This window comes from Salvelinus sp. IW2-2015, linkage group LG32 (assembly GCF_002910315.2).
Source record: "Salvelinus sp. IW2-2015 linkage group LG32, ASM291031v2, whole genome shotgun sequence".
In the NCBI taxonomy this organism is placed as follows: domain Eukaryota; kingdom Metazoa; phylum Chordata; class Actinopteri; order Salmoniformes; family Salmonidae; genus Salvelinus; species Salvelinus sp. IW2-2015.
In genome coordinates, this window is record NC_036871.1 from 33,701,169 (window position 1) to 33,728,566 (window position 27,398).

General features: G+C 42.8%; 1 protein-coding gene across 1 annotated transcript; it reads left to right on the forward strand.

Annotated features, from left to right (window-relative positions):
• The first annotated feature begins 6,598 nt into the window (after positions 1-6,598).
• LOC111956400 (carbonic anhydrase 4-like) lies at positions 6,599-24,998 on the forward strand. The gene is made up of 8 exons (XM_023976863.2): positions 6,599-6,667; positions 6,765-6,791; positions 7,509-7,679; positions 12,810-12,958; positions 13,579-13,674; positions 13,788-13,866; positions 14,029-14,192; positions 24,455-24,998. Exons 1-8 carry the CDS (start codon positions 6,601-6,603, stop codon positions 24,659-24,661), a joined length of 960 nt encoding a protein of 319 aa, XP_023832631.1. The 5' UTR covers positions 6,599-6,600; the 3' UTR covers positions 24,662-24,998.
• Positions 24,999-27,398: the final 2,400 nt, after the last annotated feature.

The window sequence follows — 27,398 nt, forward strand, 5'->3', positions numbered from 1 at the left end:
AAATGGATTTATTTGGATTTCATGTAATGGCAATACACAAAATAGTCCAAATTGGTGAAGTGAAATGAAAAAAATGACTTGTTCAAATGTTTTAATTTTTTAAAAAGTGGTGTGTGCATATGTATTTACCCCCTTTGCTATGAAGCCCCTAAATAAGATATGGTGCAACCAATTACCTTCAGAAGTCATATAAATAGTTAAATAAAGTCCACCTGTGTGCAATCTAAATGTCACATGATCTGTTACATGATCTCAGTATACATACACCTGTTCTGAACGGCCCCAAAGTCTGCAACACTACTAAGCAAGGGGCACCAAGAAACTTTGAACATCCCACGGAGCACCATTAAATGCATTATAAAAAATTTAAAGAATATGGCACCCCATCAAACCTGCCAGGAGAGGGCCGCCCACCAACCTCAAGGACCAGGCAAGGAGGGCATTAATCAGAGGCAACAAAGAGACCAAAGATAACCCTGAAGGAGCTGCAAAGCTCCACAGCGGAGATTGATTATCTGTCCATAGGACCACTTTAAGCTGTACACTCCATAGAGCTGGGCTTTATGGAAGAGTGGCCAGAAAAAAAGCCAATGCTTAAAGAAAAAATATAAGCAAACCTGTTTGGTGTTTGCCAAAAGTCATGTGGGAGACTCCCCAAATATATGAAAGAAGGTACTCTGGTCAGATGAGACTAAAACTGAGCATTTTGGCCATTAAGGAAAATGCTATGTCTGGCAAAAACCCAACACCTCTCATCACCCGAGAACACCAATCCCACAGTGAAGCATGGTAGTGGCAGCATCATGCTGTGGGGATGTTTGTCATCGGCAGGGACTGGGAAACTGGTCAGAATTGAAGGAATGATGGATGGCGCTAAATACAAGGAAATTCTTGAGGGAAACCTGTTTCAGTCTCCAGTCATTTGAGACTGGGACGGAGGTTCACCTTCCAGCAGGACAATGACCCTAAGCATACTGCTAAAGCAACACTTTAGTGGTTTAAGGGGAAACATTTAAATGTCTTGGAATGGCCTAGTCAAAGCCCAGACCTCAATCCAATTGAGAATCTGTGGTGTGACTTAAAGATTGCTGTACACCAGTGGAACCCATCCAACTTGAAGGAGCTGGAGCAGTTTTGCCATGAAGAATGGGCAAAAATCCCAGTGGCTAGATGTGCCAAGTTTATAGAGACATACCCCAAGAGACTTGCAGCTGTAATTGTGGCAAAAGGTGGCTCTACAAAGTATTGACTTTGGGGGGGGTGAATAGTTACACAAATTTCTTCAGCATCCTGAGGTTGAAGAGTCGCTGTCAAACCTTCTTCGCCATGGTGTCTGTGTGTTTTGACCATTTCAGCTCTTCAGAGATGTGTACGCCGAGGAACTTGACGTTTTTGACCGTCTTCACACTGACCCCGTTGATGAGGATGGGGGCGTGCCTAGCCTGGTTCCTCTTGAAGTGTGCAATCAGCGCCTATGTTTTGCTGACGTTGAAGGAGAGGTTGTTTACTGTGCCTGGCACAACACCGTGAGAGTGCCTACCTCCTCCGTGCAGGCCGGCGAGCTCGTTGTTGGTAATCAGTCATACTACTGTTGTGTCGTCAGTGAACTTGATGACGGAGTTGGAACTGTGTGAGGCCACACATTAGTAGGTATACAGGGAGTACAGGAGGCGACATAACAATACACTTTGTTTTGTTTCTGACACAATGTACTGGAGGGGTTGACAATCTGCCCTGACGACGACTCAAATTAATACAATGGATCTTAAATAATATGATGAATTGCCAGTATGCATCGACATGCATCTTCAATAGGATCTACAAATCTCAGCTGAAATATTTTTCTCATGAAAACAGGGATGATTGATTCACTTGGCATATAATGGTGTCCGCCTGAGTTTCCTTGTTTTTATTTTAACATGTTCTTTCAATTCTCCACACAGTTCATATCAGTGAGTTGTGTAGGTTGTACTTCAATGGGAAAGGTGGAGAGACTACCCAGCTAGCGCATAACATTCTGAGTACCATATATTTATCAGCGCTTGGTGAGAGCGTGGTTGTCCAAAAGTTATTTTGCGTACAACCTTCTAACAAATATCTGGGAATGGTGCAGGATAGATGCTTGGCTTTGGAACATTCTCAGCACAAAATAAATACATTATTTTCTTGGTATTTCATTACTTTAACAGAAGGTTTCATAAAAGTTCACATTTAAATTTAATTTAAATTCTGGTAGTGTTTTAGGAACGTTCTGCAACTGGTTCGACATTGGGAATGTCCTAAAATAGTTCAGAGACGTTCTTCTGTGGGAATTTCTGTACTTCAGCATAACATTTTCAAGTTAGTCTTTCATTGCTGTCATTTCCGTAGGTACTGCTTAACTTTCCTGGCAAAACTCACCTGACTTTCTGCTTTGCCAAATGGGTGTTCTTTTTACAGTATTACACAACTTTGAATCCACAACTTGAAACCCCCCAAGCCTATTGAAAAAAGGAGGCGTGTTTATTGTTTCTAGTTGAGGTGTACGACTGAATAAAATGAGGGAGGATGGGAGGCTGAGCTCACAGGACGGAGAGGTGAAGACAGGTGCAGCTTCAAGGTAAGATGATTTTGGCATTCACGCAAACAGACATTTATGGCACAATATACCCTGCTTTTAAGATATGACATGTTTGAAGCGGCACACATCTCATTGACTAGGCTGGGCTAAGAAGTAACATCTGTTTCACTGCATTTATGTCATTTAGAGCCACAGCAGGAAAAACAGTCAAACAGAAAAACATGTCTATTTACTCACCTTTGCCGCTTGGACACACGAAGGAAACTAAAAATATTAAGTATTGCAGGAGAAGCTGGAAGATACCCAACAACAGGTGAAGGTGGAGTTTTAATGCCAGCCTTTCCCGACAAACATTATGGCCATGTTCCCCTGCTAAGACATGGCATGCATTAACCACATCGACTGTGTCATCGACTGACAGATTGCTACAGTATTACATATGATGTGGATAGCTGACACATAAAATACCTATCAAGGCGTTGTAAGAGCTGGCATGTGTCAGCAATGCCTGGGCGGAGGTACAGTACATGCCCATTAAGTTACAGGAGCATTAGCAGCTCTTAAAGGGCCAGAACCACATTTTGGCCTTTGTAACACAGGCTCTGCTGAGTTATACTTACTAAAATACGCTTTACTTGCTATAATAAGTAAATCATTATAATTGATTGCATTTATATGACGCCTTCCAGCTGCTCAAAGCGCTGTAATGTGGGGCAAACTCACCTCATCCACCATAGATGTGTAGCACCCACTTGGGTGATGCATGGCAACCATCTGTGCCAGAACGCGCACCACACATCAGCTATCAGGTGGAGAGGTGATGAGTGTTATTTGCCAATGTGGAATGAGGGGGATGATTAGGTGGCCATGATGGAAATGGGGCCATGATGTGAATTTACGGACAGGATCTAAATTTGATCACCTTGATCACAAGGAAATTGAAACCTTTGTAGTGTATTTGAGGTTTAAATAGGCTTCTATGGTCTGTAATTTCCACTTTGAATGTTTAATTTATATTTTTGTTCGGTATATACTGAAAACACACTACCGTTCAAAAGTTTGGGGTCACTTAGAAATGTCCTTGTTTTTTAAAGAAAATTTAAAAAATTGTCCGTTTAAAATAACATCAAATTGATCAGAAATACAGTGTAGACATGGTTACTGTTGTAAATGACTATTGTAGCTGGAAATGGCTGATTTGTTTATGGAACATCTACATTGGCGTACAGAGGCCCATTATCAGCAACCATCACTCCTGTGTTCCAATGGTACGTTGTGTTAGCTAATCCAAGTTGATAATTTTTAAAAGGCTAATTGATCATTAGAAAACCCTTTCGCAACCCCGTTCCGCTAGCAGAACCCCTCGCCAACAGACAATGAAATTGCAGGGCGCCAAATACAAATCAACAGAAATCTCGTAAATCAAATTTCTCAAACATACAAATATTAGGCACCATTTTAAAGATACAATTCTCATTAATGCAGCCACAGGGTCTGATTTCAAAAATGCTTTACAGCGAAAGCTCCACAAACGATTATGTTAGGTCACCACCAAGTCACAGAAAAACCCAGCCAATTTTTCCAGACAAAGAGAGGAGTCACAAAAAGCACAAATAGCGATACAATGAATCACTAAGCTTTGATGATATTCATCAGATGACACTCATAGGACTTCATGTTACACAATACATGTATGTTTTGTTCGATAAAGTGCATATTTATATCCCAAAATCTCATTTTACATTGGTGTGTTTTGTTCAGTTGTTCCAAAATATCCTGTGATTTTGCAGAGAGCCACATCAATTCACAGAAATACTCATTATAAATGTTGATGAAAATTCAAGTGTTATGCATGGAACTTTAGATAAACTTCTCCTTAACTTAAGGATCGGACCCTTTTTTCCAATATTCACCTAAAATGACGTATCCAAATTTAACTGCCTGTAGCTCAGGACCTGAAGCAAGGATATGCATATTCTTGATACCGTTTAGGAAACACTTTGAACTTTGTGGAAATTTGAAAGGAATGTAGGAGAATATAACACATTAGATCTGGTAAAAGATAATACAAAGGGAAAAAAACTTTTTTTTAAATCAGATTTTTTCTATCAACTTTGAAATGCAAGAGAAAGGCCACAATGTATTATTTAAGTTTAGGCACATTTTGGATTTTGGCCACTAGATGGCAGTAGTGTATGTGCAAAGTTTTAGACTGATCCAATGAACCATTGTATTTCGGCCTAAATGTGCCTAATTGGTTATTTAATACATTTTTAAGTTCATAACTGTGCACTCTCCTCAAACAATAGCATGGTATTATTTCACTGTAATATCTACTGTAATTTGGACAGTGTAGTTAGATTAACTATAATTTAAGCTTTCTGCCCATATCAGATATTTCTATGTCCTGGGAAATTTTCTAGTTTCTTACAACCTCATGCTAATCACATAGGCTCACGTTAGCTCAACCGTCCCATGGAGAGAATTGTAAAAGTTTCTAGCAATGATTGTATCTAAGGAAGGAAATATATCTATTCCCAAATATTTAAAGTAGAAATGTAGTCCTCCATGGTCTTAAGAGGCAGTAGGGCAGATTTGGTTGGATTTATTTTATGACTTGAGATGGAACTGAATTTGAATATGATATTTAAAGCGTTTGGGCGGAATTGAGATACATTGTCTAGATAAAGTAAGATATCATCGCTGTATAATGAGATGACGTGATCTGCAGAATTGAGAGATATTAGTGTAATCTCTTTCGATTGTCAAATTTGCCTAGGCCAGGGGTTCCATAGACAATAAAAAAACAGTGGTGAGATGGGATGACCTTTCCTGCTACTTCTAGTTATTTGGAACAGAACAGAGCAGGTATTGCCTGTTATTACTATGGCTGAGGGATTGGCATACAGTATTGTAATCATATCAATGAAATTGGAGCCAAGTCCCATACTGTACGTTCCAAAACTGACCAAAGATGTGACCATTCTAATCCATCAAAAGCTTTTTCTGCGTTGAGAGAGAGAACTGCCCAAGGAGCTTTGGTTTCTGATGAAGCATGTAAGATATGTAATAGACAACAGAGGTTATCGGGGATAATAGTTTTTTACAAACCCGCTTTGGTCGGATGTACCAATTTGGGTAAGTGAGTTTTGAGACGGGACGGCATGATTTGAGAAAATAGTTTAATATCTGTGTCTATCAAAGATAAAGGGGATAGTGAGAGCACTTGTTGGCCTCCTTACTTTTTTTTATGAAAGCAAAATTAGTGCTGTATATACATCCATTTCAAATGAACCTTTGTGAACAGCTGTGTTAATCATTTCAAGTAACAGTGGACCTAATTGGTTCCAAAATTTTAAATAGACCTCAGGAGGAATATCATCCCAACCAGGTGATTTGCCTTTATTCATGTTATCCAATGCCCTTTTGAGTTCAAGGTGAGAGATTCAGGCTCCCAGCAAGCCGTTGAAATGTGGATGTTTATCTACCTTACTTGAATGCAATGACTGTATGTCACTCTGGATAACGTGTCTGCTAAATTACCAAGATGTAAATGTAAAAATATACACTTGCAAAGTGTTAATACCCAGTGTAAGCACACTGGGTATTATACTAATGAGCTTCGCTACTAAACAAGACTAAATTTGGTCGGTCTGGACCAAATCTGAACCAATCATAGACGTCCATGTTTCACAAGTTTAGAAAGCACAGTACAGCACAGTACAGCACAGTAGAGCATAGTAAAGTATAGTGGAGTACGGTAGATTCCGAACATGTGAAACGTAGATGTCTACGTTTAGGTCAAATCAAGGCCGGTTCGGACCGGGACAGATCTGAACCAATGAATAACATCTATGTTTGTGGACGTTGTGACGTTGAAATCAAGGCCGGTCCATACCGGACCAAAAATCTGCATCTGTTAAAATCAAAGCCAGGGCGGACTGACCAAATTTCAACAACTTTTTAACGTCCGTGGACGTCCAGCGTCAGTCGCTGCTCAGTGGGCTCTCCATTCATAATTGCCTTCATCTCGCTTTCAGATGAATCGTCTTGTGGTTATCATTGCGACTATCCTTGTCCCCACTGGATACAGTGCTGCAGAAGTTTGTAAGCGATTATTTTATTATTTTGTTGGCCTGTGACTGTCTTCTGCTATACATTTTGTGACTCTTTGCATAACTTTTCCCCTTTTCAATTTGAACAGTGTGGTGTTACCATGATCCTAGTTGTAGTAAGTATTGATTTTAATCCCTTGGTTACAGTGTACACTGAGTATACCAAACATTAGGAACACCTTCTTAATATTGAGTTGCATCCCCTTTTTGCTATCAGGACAGCCTCAATTCATCGTGGCATGGACTCTATAAAGTGTCAAAAGTATTCCACAGGGATGCTGGCCCATGTTGACTCAGTTGTGTCAAGTTGGCTGGATGTCCTTTGGGTGGTGGATCATTCTTGATACATATGGAAAACTGTTGAGCATGAAAAACAAAGCAGCATTGCAGTTCTTGACACAAGCCGGTGCGCTTGTCACGTACTACCATACCGTTTGAAGTCACTTTAATCTTTTGTCTTGCCGATTCACCCGCTGAATGACACACATACACAATCTCATTTGTGACAAGGCATAATAAACCTTCTTTAACCTGTCTCTTCCCCCCATCTACACTGATTGAAGTGAATTTAACAAGTGCTATCAATAAGCTTTCACCTGGATTCACCTGGTCAGTCTTTGTCATGGAAAGAGCAGGTGTTAATGTTTTGTATACTCAGTGTAATTTTTATTCACAAATTGTACATTAAGCATTTGCTTTGAAGTGATTGTGATGGCAGTGGATAATAGACTATAGTTTTATGTATTAGCATATTATTTATGTATTCGCATATTATATGACACTTATAAAACGATGGTATATTGAAACCATTGTATGATTGATTCCATGTTAAGATGACACTACTTGGCCCACCATTGCCACTGAACATTGCAACGGATCCCATCAGTCTCCCATCAACATCATCTCCGCATCGGCAGTTCGCGACGCAAACCTGACTGAATTCAACTTCACCAAATACGGAGACAACTCTACAATGAAGAATATCAAGAACACTGGCGAAACTGGTGAGGAGATTGGATGGATGCCTTGCCTTCTCAATCCATCAGTGGTGGAAAAAGTACCCAATTTTCATAGTTGAGTAAAAGTAAAGATACCTTAAAAGAAAATGACACAAGTAAAAAGTGAAAGTCACCCAGTAAAATACTACTTGAGTAAAAGTCTAAAAGTATTTTGTTTTAAATGTACTGAAGTATCAAATGTAAAAGTATAAATCATTTAAAATGTCATTAAGAAAACCAGACAACACGATTTTCTTTTTTACGGATTGCCAGGGAAATTCATAAACAAAATATTTGTGTTTAGTGAGTCTGCCAGATCAGAGGCAGTAGGGATGACCAGGGATGTTCTCTTGATAAGTGCGTGAATTAGACAATTAAATGTAACGAGTACTTTTGGGTGTCAGGGAAAATGTAAGGAGTAAAAGTACATTCTTATCATTAGGAATGTAGTGGAGTAAAAGTAAAGAAAATATATAAATAGTAAAGTTAAATACAGACTTTACAGACCCAAAAAACAGACCCCAAAAAACGACTTAAATAAAAATACTTTCAAGTATTGCTTATTAAGTACTTTACACCACTGCAATCCATACACACAAAGTCCCACTTGAGGATAATGTACAGTACCAGTCAAAAGTTTGGACACACCTACTCATTCAAGGGTTTTTCTTTATTTTTACTATTTTCTATATTGTAGAATAATAGTGAAGACATCAAAACTATGAAATAACACATATGGAATAATGTTCTAACCGAAAAAGTGATAATCAAATCAAAATATAATTTGTTTTAGATTCTTCACAGAAGCCACCCTTTGACTTGATGACAGCTTTGCACACTCTTGGCATTATCTCAACCAGCTTCATGAAGTAGTCACCTGGAATGCTTTTCCAACAGTCTTGAAGGAGTTCCCACATATGCTGAGCACTTGTTGGCTGCTTTCCTTCACTCTGCAGTCCAACTCATCCCAAACCATCTCAATTGGGTTGGGGTGATTGTGAAGGCCAGGTCATCTGATGCAGCACTCCATCACTCTACTTCTTGGACAAATAGCCCTTACACAGCCTGGAGGTGTGTTATGGGTCATTGTCCTGTTGAAATACAAATGATAGTCCCACTAAGCGCAAACCAGATGGGATGGCATATCGCTGCAGAATGCCGTGGTAGCCGTGCTGGTTAAGTGTGCCTTAAATCACAGACAGTGTCAACAGCAAAGCACCCCCACACCATAACACTTCCTCCTCCATGCTTCACGGTGGGAACCACACATGAAGAGATCATCTGTTCACCTACTCTGCGTCTCACAAAGACACGGCGGTTGGAACCAAAAATCTCAAATTTGAACTCACCAGACCAAAGGACAGATTTCCACCTTTCCATTGCTCGTGGTTCTTGGCCCAAGCAAGTCTCTTCTTATTATTGGTGTCCTTTAGTAGTGGTATCTTTGCTGCAATTCGACCATAAAGGCCTGATTCACATAGTCTCCTCTGAACAATTGATGTTGAGATGTGTCTGTTACTTGAACTCTGTGAAGCATTTTGAGTCTGGTAACTCTAATGAATTTATCCTCTGCAGCAGAGGTAACTCTGGGTCTTCCTTTCCTGTGGCGGTCCTCGTGAGAGCGAGTTTCATAATAGAGCTTGATGGTTTGTCCGACTGCACTTGGAAGAACATTTTTAAATTCTTGAAATTTTCCAGATTGACTGACCTTCATGTTGTAACGCTCTTCTACTTCGTCCTCCTCATCAGACGAGGAGAGGCGAGAAGGATCGGATGACCAAAACGCAGCGTGGTAATTTGACAATAAAGAAAGACGAAAAAACACGGGAAACACTTTAACCCACTACCAAAAACAACAAAACAAGTAGACAGACGCTTGACTTTGACAACTTCACACAACGAAGAACGCACGAACAAGTTAACAAGACTACGATAAAATAAATAGAACGAACGACGTACAATCAGTCCGCGTATGGTGCTAATTAACGACACAGACACAGAAGGACAACCATCCACAACAAACAATGTGAAACCACCTACCTTAATATGGTTCTCAATCAGAGGAGATGAAAACCACCTGCCCTCTAATTTGAACCATATCAGGTCACCCATTAACCAACATAGAAACCATAACATAGAATGCCCACCCACACTCACGCCCTCGACCGACTCACACCAACAAAAACAAACAGAAAACAGGTCAGGAACGTGACATAACCCCCCTCAAGGTGCGTACTCCGGACGCACCACCAAAGTCTAGGCGAGTCTGTGGCATCTGACCACGGTGCATTCAGCTCTGGCGCAAGTCCCCACCCCACCATAGTCAATCCCAGCTTACGTATCCCCCTCCGAATGACCACCCTCCTCTTCCACCCACCTAATTTAAGGAGCAACACCGAGATAATGGCCAGCACCTGGAAAGCGGCAGCACCGAATAAGGGGCAGCACCGGGAAAGGCAGCACCGATAAGGGCAGCACCGGGATAAGGCAGCACCGATAAGGGCAGCTCCGGACTGAAGACTGCAGCTCCGACTGAGGACGGGATCCTGGCTGCGCTCTGGCGAATCCTGCTGGCTGGCTCTGGCGGATCCTGGCTGGCTGGCAGCTCCTGGCTGCTGGCTCTGACTGATCATGGCTCGCTGACAGCTCTGGTTGCTCATGGCTCCGCGACGGCTCTGGCTGCTCATGGCTCCTGACGAGCTCTGGCGCTCATGACTCGCTGATCGGCTCTACTGCTCGGCCGTCTGCTCATGCCTGCTCGCTGACGGCTCTGGCTGCTCATGGCCTACTGGCGGCTCTGGCAGATCCTGGCTGACTGGGCTCTGGCGATCAGCTGACTGGACGAGCTCTAGCAAGATCCTGTCGTTGGCGGCTCTGGCAGATCCTGTCTGGTTGGCGCTCTGGCAGATCCTGTCTGGTTGGCGGCTCTGGCAGATCCTGTCTGGTTGTGCTCTGGCAGATCCTGTCTGGTTGGCGGCTCTAGCGAGATCCTGTCTCGTTGCGCTCTGCAGATCCTGTCTGTGGCGGCTCTGGCAGATCCTGACTCACGAATGCTCTCGGCTCCTGGACTAACGAACGGCTCTGACGGCTCGGACAGACGGCGGCTCAGATGGCGCTGGTAGACGATGGCTCAGAGGGCACTGGCGGTAGACGGATGGCTCAGGATGGCACTGGCAGACGGATGGCTCAATGCGCTGGTAAGATGGCTAGATGGCGCCATGGATAGACGATGGCTCAGGATGGCACTGGGCAGACGGATGGCTCAGATGGCCGCTTAGCAGACGGTGGCTCAGATCGCGCTGGCAGACGGGCAGCCTGCCGGATGGCGCCACGTAGCCTGGTGCGTCGTGCGGAAACAGGAGGCACCGGCTGAACACGCACCATAGGGAGAGTGCGTGGAGAGGAACAGGCGTCTGGAAACGCACTGACGCCTGTGCGTGGAGTAGCACTGGTGGTACTGGGCTGGGCGGGAAAGGTGGCGCCGGATTTACCGGACCGTGCAGGCGTACTGGCTCCCTTGAGCACCGAGCCTGCCCATCTTACCTGGTTGAATGCTCCCCGTCGCGCCGCCCAGTCGGGAGGTAATAACCCGACCGGGCTATGTGGCGAACCGGGACAATAAGGCTGATTGCCATGTATGCCGGCCCGAGGAGACGCACTGGAGACCAGACGCCGTTGAGCAGGCTTCATGGCACCTTGCTCAATGCCATCAGCCCTACCAGTGCGGGAGGTGGAATAACCCGCACCGGGCTTGAACACGTACAGAACACCGTCCTCTACTGTGTAACACGGTGTCTGCCTGTACTCCCGCTCTCCACGGTTAGCCTGAGAAGTGGCCAGTCTCCTACCTGGCCTCTGGCCCACTACCTCTTAGCCCCCCCCCCCCAAAGAAATTTTGGGTGTTCTTCACGGGCTTCCGTGCTACCGCGTACCTTCATACCTCCGATCTTGGGCTCGCCTGGCTCCATCTCCTCACGAGCGCAGGATATTCCCCAATGTGACCCAGTGTCCTTTTCCCTCCATTACTTCCTCCCATGTCCAGAATTCCCATGTATGGACCACTGTTCTTAGTCCCGCTGCTTGTCTGTTTGTGGGGTCTGTACCGTAACGCTCTTCTACTTCGTCCTCCTCATCAGACGAGGAGAGGCGAGAAGGATCGGATGACCAAAACGCAGCGTGGTAATTTGACATTATATTTAATTAAAGAAAAGACGAAAAAACACGGAAACACTTTAACCCACTACAAAACAACAAACGAAGTAGACAGACCTTGACTTACGAACTTACATACAACGAAGAACGCACGAACAAGTACAGACTACAAATAAATGAACGAACGAACGATACAGTCCCGTATGGTGCAATAACGACACAGACACAGGAGACAACCARCCACAACAAACAATGTGAAACCACCTACCTTAATATGGTTCTAAATCAGAGGAGATGAAAACCACCTGCCTCTAATTGAGAACCATATCAGGTCACCCATTAACCAACATAGAAACACATAACATAGAATGCCCACCCACACTCACGCCCTAACCGGCTAACACATACAAAAACAACAGAAAACAGGTCAGGAACGTGACACATGTCTTAAAGTAATGATGGACTGACATTTCTCTTTACTTATTTGAGCTGTTCTTGCAACAATATGGACTTCATATTTTACCAAATATGGCTATCTTTTGTATTGCACCCCTACCCTGTCACAACCCAACCGATTGGCTCAAACGCATTAAGATGGAAATAATGTCCACAAATTAACTTTTAAGAAGGCACACCTGTTCATTGACATACATTCCAGGTGACAACCTCATGAAGCTGGTTGAGAAAATGCCAAGAGTGTGCAAAGATGTCATCAAGGCAAAGGGTGGCTACTTCGAAGAATCTCAAATATGAAATGTATTTTGATTTGTTTATCCCTTCTTTGGTTACTACATGATTGTGTTATTTCATAGTTTTCATGTCTCACTATTATCCAACAATGTAGAAAATAGTTCAAATAAAATAAAAACTGGAATGAGTAAGTGTGTTCAATCTTTTGACATGTACTGTATGTACCAAACCAGGAACCTTAATGTTCAAAATGTAACCAATTCCTCTGTTTTGTTCCTCCTCTCTTTCTTTCAGTCAAAGTGGAGCTGAGGAGTGGAGTCCAGATTACAGGTGGGGCACTGTCTGAGGCCTATGACAGCCTGCAGTTTCACCTCCACTGGGGGAACGGTACCTCAGTACCTGGGTCGGAGCACACAGTGGATGGAACACGCTACCCCATGGAGGTATGGGAGGTTCAACGCAACATTGCTGCATTCCGATTCTCTAACCTTCTCCAGAAGTGTCCCCTCATTTACCCCCCCCCCTTCCAGGATTTGTGCAAGCATGGCTGGAGGGAGTTTCCACCATATTGCAAGCACTAATCCATTACTTTTAAATGCATGTGTGGAAGTGTATTAGTACACTTTGGGAGAAGGGTTAAGAATCTGAATGTAGCCCATGTCACATGGGGTGTCACTTCTCATACTGATGCACATATAACACACTGCAATGGATCAATGTCAAGGTCTTCATTTAGCCTTAGTCCAGTCTGAATTAATTCCCCTCCAGCCAAACTGCATCCCTGCRACTTGGTTTACTAGAAAGCTGACAGATGGGGAGACGTAACCTCTCTCAAATTCATAAATGGTGCAATAATCCGACTGTTGTACTGAGCTCATGAGGCATTTATAAGTTCTATTCCTCAAGAATCATTGGGCATATATGTCATTAATTTAAATGACCCTTGAACAGCTGTACATATGGCAGATTGTAGTCCACCTTTTTAAATGTATCATTACAACATTTGAATTTTCCAATGGATTTAGATAACTTTTTACATCAACTGTTATGCTTCCCCTTTCAGTTGCACATAGTAAATGCAAAGTCTTCGCACAACGGTAACACGACCACGGCTGTTACAGACAGCACGGGACTCGCTGCTCTTGGATTCTTCATAGAGGTGAGTGGATGCTTTAACCTTCCTAGAAATTGCATCCATTTTTCCACAGTAGATTAGCATTTAAATGTTTTATTGCTGTTTTTTTATGACTAAAGTCTTTGTTCTTCAAACAGGCCATGCCGGGTAATGCAACTGGTTCCCCAGCAGCATGGAATACTCTGACATCATACTTGGCCAACATCACACTAAAAGGTGAGAGGAGAGATTTAACTGGTTCTGATTTGATCAAGAACTACTTTCTCAAAATAAAGTTTGGAAAGATTTTTTCTCTTTGAATTCAAAATGAGTAATTTTACTGTTCAATTTCAGTAGCATATGATTTTATATATGTTTTTTCTTTCTCTCTTCGTTAAGATGATATTGTAAACATTACTCATGCTATTTCATTGGATGAGCTCCTGGAAGGGGTGGACCGTACCAAATACTACCGTTACCTTGGCTCCCTGACCACTCCAAATTGCAATGAGGCTGTGGTTTGGACCGTGTTTAAGGACCCTATCAAAGTCAGCCAGGACTTGGTGAGTTTGTACAACAATTGTACCATAAACTGAACACCGTGGACTATAATCCCATATCGGTAACACTTTAAAATAAGGTTCCATTTGTAAAGAGTTTATAAAGGGGTTATAATTACATTATTAACAATTATTGAATAATTTGTAAATGCATTATAAACCAATAAAAATTTAGCGAATTGGTCAAAATAGTTTAATAACTGGTCAGTGTTTGCAAAATATTGAGCCAGTATTTACATCCAGTTATTAACCATTAATAAATGCACTTAGAAAATGCTTATAAGATTAACCCTTATGTGTTATCATAAAACCTCATTTTCAATAATTGCAGTTGAACAGTGATTGTCTCACTTTAGGGTGTGATGCATAGGTGCTCTGTCCAAGGAACATTAGAGGTTGCTTTTAATGATGTGTCTTGACGCCAAGGTTCCCTCGGGTACTGCTGCCCAGAAGAAATATCAGCACGTACAGAGAAGCACGAGATTGAACTTCACTCAACTTTCTAGAGTTTTCCCCTTTAGTTAACACTATCAACGTTTCCCTTTACTGTGGGAATTGTGATAGAATCAACGCAATATTAGCCACTTTCAATGCAACATACCGAAACATAACGAACTATGGAAGACTTAGTATGGAAAATAAACTATGCAATTTTTTTTGGTTGTAGGCAGAAGGCATCGGAGTAGAATTCTATTGCATTGACAGGCACTACTCAGGCCCATACTCTAGTCTACACAGTCTGGTGCGCCATAACCAACCAAAGCTGCAGTAGGCCTACATGAAAATAGACCAATGCCATATATGGATCTGTGCCATTTACTTTGAACGGGACTGTTTTTACAGCATGAGCGGTTGTGAGTCGATGTGCTTGTTTTGAGATCAAAGTGAGAGCAACATGTAGCAACCTGTGCACATTTGTTAATATCCTTTGTTTGATAGTGAGTTATTAGCCCATTTATAGATAGTTTGTAGTCAGCAATGGGGGAGTGATTGCTTCTTAAAAGAGCACACGTCTGCATTTCTAGACATCTTTGAAAAGAGTCAGGTAAAGAGCATTTTCTTTGCATTAATAAAATGGCAGTATTATATTTTGAGACAGGCTTGAATAAGCTAAGTAGCCAATAGGCAAAGGGTATGGGAATAATGATGCATTTTATTTTGTAAAGTGGTTTCTTACATCAAACAACACAACAACATTTTCAGTCACCTCCTTGTCTGAAAGACAAGTGAATAAACAGGTTAATTTCAAGCCCTACATTGAACACCACATATTGGCGGCTACTGTAGGCTGAATGATAGAACAGCTATTTCCATGTTAAAATGTTATGGGATGCATTTTCTCCATTGCTTTTCATGGTAGGCCACTCTGGTAAGACTATATTATGATAAAATAGCCACAGTAGCCTATTTGACCACTGTTAAAACTAACTTAAAGTGTGTACAGCCTCAGTGTGCACAGTAAAGTTGCTCTGAATTTTCACAACAATGTTAAAGTTTGTGCTCAGCAGACCAGAAATTTGCTCAGTGATTAAATTGTTTTGAGGGAGCGTGGCTTGATGCACCTTTGAATCCCTGAAGCCCTTCCCAAATTTACATCCAGGACATTATTCAATCATTACTCTTAACATATTACCCCTTTCCAGATTATATCAACGCACTTACCACTTCTCTGTGATAGTCCAAGTATGGTGAATGCTCTGGTGTGAAATGGTAACAGTAATACCTTTTGGTTGGTGAAACAGTGGAGGAAGTATCTTCTCACAATGTTGAATTTGTCCATACACAAACATTGGCAGTGGAATGGCCCGTACTGAAGAGCTCAGTGACTTTCAACGTGGCACCGTCATAGGATGCCACCTTTCAAACAAGCCAGTCTGTCAAATTTCTGCCCTGCTAGAGCTTTCCCGATACACTGTAAGTGCTGTTATTGTGAAGTGGAAATGTGTAGGAGCAACAACGGCTCAGCCGCAAAATGGTAGGCCACACAAGCTCACAGAATGGGTCCACTGAGTGCTTAAGCCTGTCCTTGGTTGCAACACTCACTACCGAGTTCCAAACTGTCTTTAGAAGCAACATCAGCACAATAACTGTTTGTCGATGAGCTTCATAAAATGGGTTTCCATGGCCGAGTAGCCGCACACAAGTCTAAGATCACTATGCGTAATGCTAAGAGTCAGATGGAATGGTGTAAAGCTCACCGCCATTGGATTCTGGAGCAGTGGAAACACATTCTCTGTACTGATGAATATTTAATATTTAACTAGGCAAGTCAGTTAAGAACAAATTCTTATTTACAATGACAGCCTACTGGGGAACATTGGTTTAACTGCCTTGTTCAGGGGTAGAACAACATATTTTTACCTTGTCAGCTCAGGGATTCGATCCAGCAACCTTTCGGTTACTAGCCCAACGCTCTAACCACTAGGCTACCTGCTGCCCCAAAATGAATCACGCATCACCCTCTGGCAGTCCAACGGACATACCTGCCCGAATGCATACTGTTAACCGTACAATTTGTTGGAGGAGGAATAACGGTCTGGTGCTGTTTTTCATGGTTCGGGCTAGGCCCCTTAGTTCCAGTGAAGGGAAATCTTAACGCTACAGCATACAATGACATTCTAGATGTTTCTGTGCTTCCAACTTTGTGGCAACAGTTTGGTGAAGGTTCTTTCCTGTTTCAGCATGACAATGCACGCGTGCACAAATGAGATCCATACTGAAATGGTTTGTCGGGATCGCCATGGATGAACTTGACTAGCCTGTACAGAGCCCTGACCTCAACTCCATCGAACACCTTTGGGATGAATTGGAACACCGACTGCGAGGCAGGCCTAATCGCCCAACATCAGTGCCCGACCTCACTAATGCTCTTGTGGCTGAATGGAAGCAAATCCCTGCAGCAATGTTCCAACATCTAGTGGAAAACCTTCCCAGAAGAGTGGAGTCTGTTATAGCAGTAAAGGGGGGGACCAACTCCATATTAATGCCCATGATTTTGTAATGAGATGTTCAACAAGCAAGTGTCCACATACTTTAGTCCATGTAGTGTATGTTATCCACTACTTGCTAATAATAATAATAATAATACTAGCTAGTTTGCTGCTCTCCTTTTCTTTTTCAAGTGTTCTACTCCACTAGCCAGCACCTCACCTCAACAGGTGTGCATTCTTTCGTCTCCAGATTAACATTACTTACTAACATAAATAGCTAGCTACCACAGATTAAAGGGATTAGCTTGTTATCACACTTTTGCTAAAATACTAGCTAGCTAGCTAGATAGTAAGTTAGTCTTAAAATATTAACCACTAGTAGCTACCTAGCTAGAGACAGGACCTGAGTTCAAAGGTTAGATAACTAGCTAGCTAGCGTGCTATTCCAAAAAAGCTAGCTAAACAAATTGCTTCTGTCATGTCAATGATAACTAATTAGCTGGCAGCTAACYTTTGCTAGCTAGCTAGCCATGAAGCCATGAAGTCGAAGGAATTGTCTGTAGAGCTCAGAGACAGGATTGTGTCGAGGCACAGATCTGGGGAAGAGTACCAAGAAATGTCTGCAGCATTGAAGGTCCTCAAGATTCTTAAATGGAAGAAGTTTGGAACCACCAAGACTCTTCCTAGAGCTGGCCTGAGCAATCGGGAGAGAAGGGCTTTGGTCAGGGTGGTGACCAAGAAACCGATGGTCATTCTGACAGAGCTCCTGAGTTCCTCTGTGGAGATGGGAGAACCTTCCAGAAGGACAACCATCTCTGCAGCATTCCACCAATCAGGCCTTTATGGTGGAGTGGCCAGGCGGAAGCCACTCCTCAGTAAAAGGCACATGACAGCCCGCTTGGAGTTTGCCAAAAGGCACCTAAAGGACTCTAAGACAATGAGAAAAAGGATTCTCTGTTTAGAAAAGAGCTTCTGGATATCAGGACAGCGATCACTCTCCTCGGATTAAACAAAGATTTTTTCAACAACAATAACAAGCAGGACTCACACGATATTCTCCAAACACCCCGCAGAGCAGACATCTCAATTATTTGCATAAGGAAGCGACGCAGAGGAAGTAGAGCCTGATGCCTCGTCCGGATCTGCAGAAGGCGAGCAGGAAAGCTGCCGTTACCGTCAATAGTACTCGCCAACATACAACCATTGGACAATAAACTAGATGAGGTACGATCATGAATATCCTACTAACGGGACATCAAAAACTGTAGTATCCTATGTTTCACGGAATCGTAGCTGAATGACGACATGGATATTCAGCTAGCGGGATACACGCTGCACCGGCAAGATAGAACAGCACACTCCGGTAAGACGAGGGGGGCGGTCTGTGCATATTTGTAAACAACAGCTGGTGCACGAAATCTAAGGAAGTCTCTAGATTTTGCTCGCCTGAAGTAGAGTATATTGTGATAAATTGCAGGCCACACTACTTGCCTAGAGAGTTCTCAGCTATACTTTTTGTGGCTGTTTATTTACCACCACAATCAGATGCGGGCACTAAGACCGCACTCAGTCAGCTGTATCAAGAAATAAGCAAACAGGAAACCACTCACCCAGAGGCGGCGCTCCTAGTGGCCAGAGACTTTAATGCAGGGAAACTTAAATCAGTTCTACCAAATCTCTATCAACATGTTAAATGTGCAACCAGAGGAAAAAHAATTCTAGATCACCTGTACTCCACACACAGAGACGCCTACAAAGCTCTCCCTCGCGCTCCATTTGGTAAATCCGACCACAACTCTATCCTCCTGATTCCTGCTTACAAGCAAAAATGAAAGCAAGAAGCACCAGTGAATCGGTCTATAAAATAATGGTCAGATGAAGCAGATGCTAAACTACAGGACTGTTTTGCTGTCACAGACTGGAAAATGTTCCGGGATTCTTCTGATGACATTGAGGAATATACCACATCAGTCACTGGCTTTATCAATAAGTGCATTGAGGACGTCGTCCCCAGAGTGACTGTACGTACATACCCCAACCAGAAGCCATGGATTACAGGCAACATTCGRACTGAGCTAAAGGGTAGAGCTGCCGCTTTCAAGGTATGGGACTCTAACCCAGAAGCTTACAAGAAATCCCGCTATGCCCTGCGACGAACCATCAAACAGGAAAAGGGTCAATACAGGGCTAAGATTGAATCATACTACACCGGCTCCGACGCTCGTCGGCTGTGGCAGGGCTTGCTAACTATTACAGACTACAAAGGTAAGCACAGCCGCGAGCTGCCCAGTGACACGAGCCTACCAGACGAGCTAAATCACTTCTATGCTCGCTTCGAGGCAAGCAACACTGAGGCATGCATGAGAGCATCAGCTGTTCCGGACGACTGTGTGATAACGCTCTCCGTAGCCGACGTGAGTAAGATGTTTCAACAGGTCAACATACACAAGGCTGCGGGGCCAGATGGATTACCAGGATGTGTGCTCCGGGCATGTGCTGACCAACTGGCAGGTGTCTTCACTGACATTTTCAACATGTCCCTGATTGAGTCTGTAACATCAACATGCTTCAAGCAGACCACCATAGTCCCTGTGCCCAAGAACTCAAAGGCAACCTGCCTAAATGACTACAGACCTGTAGCACTCACATATGTAGCCATGAAGTGCTTTGAAAGGCTGGTCATGGCTCACATCAACACCATTATCCCAGAAACCCTAGACCCACTCCAATTTGCATACCGCCCAAACAGATCCACAGATGATGCAATCTCTATTGCACTCCACACTGCCCTTTCCCACCTGGACAAAAGGAACACCTATGTGAGAATGCTATTAATTGACTACAGCTCAGCGTTCAACACCATAGTACCCTCAAAGCTCATCACTAAGCTAAGGAACCTGGGACTAAACACCTCCCTCTGCAACTGGATCCTYGACTTCCTGACGGGTCYCKKCCAGGTGGTGAGGTTAGGTAGCAACACATCTGCCACACTGATCCTCAACACTGGAGCTCCCCAGGGGTGCGTGCTCAGTCCCCTCCTGTACTCCCTGTTCACCCACAACTGCATGGCCAGGCACGAGTCCAACACCATCATTAAGTTTGCTGATGACACAACAGTGGTAGGCCTGATCACCGACAACGATGAAACAGCCTATAGGGAGGAGGTCAGAGACCTGGCCGGGTGGTGCCAGAATAACAACCTATCCCTCAACGTAACCAAGACTAAGGAGATGATTTTGGACTACAGGAAAAGGAGCACCGAGCATGTGCCTGACCGGTATCCTGACCGGTTGCATCACTGCCTTGTACGGCAATTGGGCCTCTGACTGCAAGGCACTTCAGAGGGTAGTGCGTACGGCCCAATACATCACTGGGGCAAAGCTGCACCAGGCGGTGTCAGAGGAAGGCCCTAGAAATTCTCAAAGACCCCAGCCACCCCAGTCATAGACTGTTCTCTCTACTTCCGCATGGCAAGCAGTACCGGAGTGCCAAGTCTAGGACAAAAAGGCTTCTCAACAGTTTCTACCCGACAAGCCAAAAGACTTCTGAACAGGTAACCAATGGTTACCTGGACTATTTACATTGTGTGCCCCCCCCAACCCCTCTTTTACGCTGCTGCTACTCTCTGTTTATCTTATATGCATAGTCACTTTAACCATACATCCATGTACATACTACCTCAATTGGCTCGACCAACCAGTGCTCCCGCACATTGGCTAACTGGGCTTTCTGCATTGTGTACCACCTCCCGCCAACCCCTCCTTTTACGCTACTGCTACTCTCTGTTCATCATAGTCACTTTAACCATACCTACATGTACATACCACCTCAATAAGCCTGACTAACCTGTGCCTGTATATAGCCTTGCTACTCTTATTTTCAAATGTATTTTTACTGTTGTTTTATTTCTTTACTTACCTACACACACACACACATACCTTTTTTCCCCCGCACTATTGGTTAGAGCCTGTAAGTAAGCATTTCACTGTAAGGTCTACACCTGTTGTATTCGGCACACGTGACAAATACACTTTGATTTGTTTTGATGAAACCAAGATTGAACTCTTTGGCCTGAATGCCAAGCGTCACATCTGGAGCAAACCTGGCACCGTCCCTACAGTGAAGCATGGTGGTGGCAGCATCATAGTGTGGGGAGGGACTGGGAGACTAGCATAACTTTCAGCGGCAGGGACTGGGAGACTAGCCAGGATCAAGGGAAAGATGAACGGAGCAAAGTACAGAGAGATTCTTGATGATAACCTGCTCCAGAGCTCTCAGGACCTCAGACTGAGGCGAAAGTTTACCTTCCAACAGGACAACGACCCTAAGTATACAGCCAAGACAATGGGACAAGTCTCTGAATGTCCTTGAGTGGCCCAGCCAGAGCCCGGACTTGAACCTGATCTAACATCTCTGGAGAGACCTGAAAATAGCTGTGCAGCAACATTCCCCATCCAACCTGACTGAGCTTGAGAAGATCTGCAGAAAGAAGAGTAGAAATCCCCAAATACAGGTGTACCAAGCTTGTAGCGTCATACCCAAGAAGACTCGAGGCTGTAATCCCTGCCAAAGTTGCTTCAACAAAGTCCTGAGTAAAGGGTCTTAATACAGAAAACAAAATGTATACTATATGTTTTTAATTTACATTCTTAGAACATTCTGTGAAAATTAATGCTTTCTTGTGGTTCGTATGGAAAGTTTTCTTAACGTTCTCTGAACAATTTGAGAACATGACTTTAAATAGAACCATGAAGAAACCTCTAGGAATCATTATGCTGAAGTGTTGAAATTCTCACAGAAGAATGTTGCTTCTTAACGTTCTCTGAATTACTTGGAACATTCCTAATGTCAAACCAGTTGTAGAAAGCTCCTAGAACATGACCAAATTTGAAATGACATATAACCATGTTTGAACTTTTAGGAAACATTCTGTTAAAGTAATGAAATACCAAGAAACTAAAGGTTCCTTAAATGTGCTGAGAATGTTCCACATGCACTATTCCCAGAAAGTTGTGGATAGTTTGTATGTAAAATAATCATAGGACAACCACACTCTTGCCAAGATCTAAGAAACATATGGTTATCAGAACGTTATGCCCTAGCTGGGTTGTAAAGGATTACACAGTAAGGGAGAAGATGTAATATCCACTGGGGTAGTACAACAAAAGATCATTCATATGTAATGTACTAACTAGCTCTGCAAAAACTCATGAACATACAGTTTAAGTCGAAAGTTTACATACACCTTAGACAAATACATTTAGCTCAGTTTTTTCACAATTCCTGACATCTAATCCGAGTAAAAATTCCCTGTTTTAGGTCAGTTAGGATCACCACTTTATGTTAAGAATGTGAAATAATATTAGAGAGAATGATTTATTTCAGCTTCTATTTCTTTCATCACATTCCCAGTGGGTCAAATAGTAATTGGTAGCCTTGCCTTTAAATTGTTTAACTTGAGTCAAATGTTTCTGGTAGCCTTCCACAAGCTTCCCACAATACATTGGGTGAATTTTGGCCCATTCCTCCTGACAGAGCTGGTGTAACGGAGCCATGCTTGTAGGCCTCCTTGCTCGCACATGCTTTTTCAGTTCTGCCCACAAATGTTCTATAGGATTGAGGTCAGGGCTTTGTGATGGCCACTCAAATACTTTGAGTTTGTTGTTCTTAAGCCATTATATCGATACTTTTGTACCGGTTTCCTCCAGCATCTTTACAAGGTCCTTTGCTGTTGTTCTGGGATTGATTTTCCCTTTTCGCACCAAAGTACGTTCATCTCTAGGAGACAGAACGCTTCTCCTTTCTGAGCGGTTTGACGGCTGCGTGGTCCCATGGTGTTTATACTTGCGTACTATTGTTTGTACAGATGAACGTGGTACCTTCAGGAGTTTGGAAATTGCTCCCAAGGATGAACCAGACTTGTGGAGGTCTACAATTTTTGTCTGAGGTCTTGGATGATTTCTTTTGATTTTCCCATGATGTCAAGCAAATAGGCATTTTGTTTGAAGGTAGGCCTTGAAATACGTCCACAGCTACACCTTCAATTGACTCAAATGATGTCAATTAGCCTATCAGAAGCTTCTAAAGTCATGACATAATTTTCAGGAATTTTCCAAGCTGTTTAAAAGCAGTCAACTTAGTGTATGTAAACTTCTGAGCAACTGGAATTGTGATACAGTGAATTATAAGTGAAATAATCTGTTTGTAAACAATTGTTGGAAAAAATACGTGTGTCATGCACAAAGTAGATGTCATAACCGACTTGCCAAAACTATAATTAGTTAAAACTTCTTAGGGCTCGGCCTCTTTTTTCTCCTCTTCCTGTCTGCATGACGTGCCCAAGTAAACTGCATGTAGCTCAGGCCCTGAAGCCAGGATATGCATATAATTTGTACCATTGGAAACAAAACACTTTTAAATTTGTAGAAATGTTAAAATAATGTAAGAGAATATAATACAGGAGATATGGTAGGAGAAAATCCAAAGAAAAACCAACCAGACTTTTTTTTGTTGAGAGACCATCCTCTTAGATGAAGACAGYACACACCTGCTATAATCGGTTTCCTATTGAACATTCTTTTTTATGTAAGAAATTATAGTTTGATTACATTTTAGGGTATCTGAGGAGAAAATAGAGACGTATTTTGACTTGTTGAAACAAAGTTATAGGGGTAGATTTTCGGAGTGGATTACTCAAATCGATGGCAACAACTAAACTGACTTTTTGGGATATAAAGAAGGATTTTATCAAAAAAAACACACTACATGTTATAGCTGGGACACTTTGGATGACAAATTAGAGGAAGATTTTCAAAAAGTAAGTGAATATTTAATCGTTATTTGTGAATTTCTGAAACCTGTGCCGGTGGAAAAATATTTTAATGTGGGGCGCCATCCTCAAACAATCGCATGGCATGTGTCCGCTGTAATAGATATTGTAAATCGGACAGTGCAGTTAGACGCTAGCGGGACTCCTATCCCCAAGTTTAAGAAGACATTTGTGGAGTGGTTGAAAAACGAGTTTTAATGACTCCAACCTAAGTGTATGTAAACTTCCGACTTCAACTGTACACACATTTCAGGAATTTGTCTGGTTTTAATCTAACTTTTAACCAAAATGCAATTACATACCTCAAAGTTTTTTGGGGGTGATTCATTTATTTACTTGGAGAGCAATTTGCCTCAAAGTTTAGTTGATTTCACGTTACTTGGCATCTCAAATAAAACTAGATGTTGAACTGACGTCTGTGCCCAGTGGGTAAAGCCATTGGGCCAGCCTGATGTCACACTTATCTCTAGGATCCAATCTGCAATTAATTAACCTTCTCCCCTCAGATTGATCTCTTCAGCACTACATTGCACATTGGCCACAACTCCACCTCTGCCTTGATGACCAACGTCTTCAGGAACATCCAGCCTGTCAACGGCCGGATGGTGAAGACCCAGAGCAGCCCAACCACAGCCCCGCCAGTGTCAGGAGCCTCCACAATGTGCTCCTCACTGGCCCTCATGGCGCTGGCCTGGATGCTGCTGAGGGTTTAGTGACGGCTATTAATGCCTTACCTGAAGTGCACTTCCATGTCTCCATTAACCCCAAAGCTAAATACTGTACATTGATTACCACATGGGTCATTTTGACCCCATGGAGAAACTATTGGAAAAAACAACAATCATAGCAAAATAGAAACTTATTTCGTATCAAAACATCATTATTTAGACATGTAATTAATATTATAATATACAGCCAAACTAATATACAGTGCCTTCGGAAGGTGTTCAGAAATCCTAGACTTGTTCCTCATTTTGTTACATTACAGCCTTATTCTAAAATTGATTACATTGTTTTTTTCCCTCATCAATCTACACATAATACCCCATAATGACATAGCAAAAATAGGTTTTTAGAAATGTTTGCTAATATATTACAAATAAAAAACGGAAATATCACATTTACATAAGTATTCAGACCCTTTACTCCATACTTTGTTGAATGACCTTTGGCAGCGATAACAGAATTGACACTACAAGCTTGACACACTGTATTTGGGGAGTTGCTTCAATTCTTCTCTGCAGATCTTCCGAAGCACTGTCAGTTTGGATGGGAAGCGTTGCTGCCCAGCGATTTTCAGATCTCTCCAGAGATGTTTGATCGTGTTCACGTCCGGGCTTGCTGTGCCACTCAAGGACATTCAGATACTTGTCTCAAAGCCACTCCTGCGTTGTCTTGGCGGTGTGCTTAGGGTTGTGGTCCTGTTGGAAGGTGAACCTTCAGTCCCAGTCGAAGGTCCTGAGCGCTCTGGAGGAGGTTTTCATCAAGGATCTCTCTGTACTTTGTTCCGTTCATAGTTCCCTTGATACTGACGAATCTCCCAGTCCCTGCCGCTGAAAAACATCCCCACACCATGATGCTGCCACCACCATGCTTCACCGTAGGGATGGTGCCAGGTTTCCTCCAGACGTGACGCTTGGTATTCAGGCCAAAGAGTTCAATCTTGGTTTCATTTGACCAGAGAATCTTGTTTCTCGTGGTCTGAGAGTCTTTAGGTGCCTTTTGGCAAACTCCAAGCGAGCTGTCATGTGCCTTTTTACTGAGGAGTGGCTTCCGTCTGGCCACTCTACCATAAAAGCCTGATTGGGGGAGTGCTGCAGAGATGGTTGTCCTTCTGGAAGTTTCTCCCATTTCCAAAGAGGAACTCTAGTGCTCTGTCAGAGTGATCATCGGGTTCTGAATACTTTCTGAAAGCCCTAAGGGGCTCCATCTTTGCAGGTTATCTGTTTATCTGGTCAAAATCACTGATACAGTTCCCCCTCACACCCTATGATGATATGTATAACTTAATGGTACATATCCAGAGAAACCTGAATTCAAATGAAGACTTATTTGCCCTAGAATGATTACTTTTCAGAGTAATACACATCAATACAGAATACACATCAACACAGCTCTCTTTGTAGATTCAGAGTGTTTCTGTGTTCTGTATTGCAGTTATATCTAGTAGGTATACCATTAGCAGACTTTGTATACAATTAGAAGATTGTTATATGTACAAAAATGAGTTTGTTTTGGTTTTGTACACAGTCTTACGACATGTGGTGTTGAAAAGTAGAATCTTAGGTGATTACATGGGGAGCTATATCTGTGCAGATGATCTGTCTTACTGTTAAAAATCACTGATAAAGGTCCCCCCTGGATAACTTGTAATTACAGTATGTATACAGAAAAACCTTTATTCAAATAAAGTTCCTATTTATGAAATTACTATATGCAGAATTGAGTGTTTTGGTCTGGGGTCAATATCACCTCAAAAAAGAATAATTTTTTAAAAGTCCATATTGATAAAGAAACACTAAACAATTATTTAGATTTTTTAAGAACAGGTTTATTGACAAAGTAATGAAAAATAGGAAGAAGCTTGAGGTTTAAAGGGATGAGCACATGGTGTCTGCCATAGCATGACAAGCCAATTGATGAACATGGATAAACAAAATGGGTTTTATCAATTATTTGAGTCATTGCAGCTTTCCCAGTTGTCATGAATAGTCGTCTTATGACAACATCACTGTAGAAGCCTTAGGGCGGGGGAAGATTTGGGCTCCCGAGTGGTGCAGCGCTCTAAGGAACTGCATCTGAGTGCTAGATGCTAGGCATCACTACAGACCCTGGTTTGATTCCAGGCTGTATCACAACCGGCCATTATAGGGAGTCCCATAGGGCGGCGCACAATTGGCCCAGGTTAGGTTTTGGCCAGGGTAGGCCGTCATTGTAAATAAGAATTTGTTCGTCACTGACTTGCCTAGTTAAATAAATGTGACAAAAAAGACTTCAGTGCTATACCTGAATGCTTGTCTCAATTTTCCTATAATTAATTTGCCACATTTGCACTATTGCCTCCATTAATTATTGTAACTGAGAGTCGGGAAGCAAGAATAGGGAGTGAGTGTGTTAATAAATAAACAAAACAATAAACACAAAACACAAACAACGAAACTCGAAACACTCCCCTGCCTCAGCCAGCTCGTCGGGCTTTCATGCCTTAACCGGATCGCCAGGCTCCCCTGCCTCAGCCGGTCTAATAGGTTCCCGCGCTCCAGCCGGCACGACAGGTTACCGCGCCTCAGCCAGCATTACAGGTTCCTGCGCTTCAGAAGGTGTGATCGGTCCGCTCCTGATCCCTGGGTTTGTCCCATCGGCTGGAGCTACAAGTCGGGGAGGGGGTACTGTCACGTATACTCCCTCTCTGGCCTCTAGGTCATCAGGCTGCTGATTATCCCGCACGTG

Bases quoted from the DNA above. Each gene is read 5' to 3' on its own strand.
- LOC111956400 (XM_023976863.2), top strand. From the start codon at position 6,601: ATGAATCGTCTTGTGGTTATCATTGCGACTATCCTTGTCCCCACTGGA. The intron at 7,680-12,809 runs GTGAGGAGATTG...TCTTTCTTTCAG, and splicing joins CAAGAACACTGGCGAAACTG to TCAAAGTGGAGCTGAGGAGT. The intron at 13,867-14,028 runs GTGAGAGGAGAG...CTCTTCGTTAAG, and splicing joins GGCCAACATCACACTAAAAG to ATGATATTGTAAACATTACT.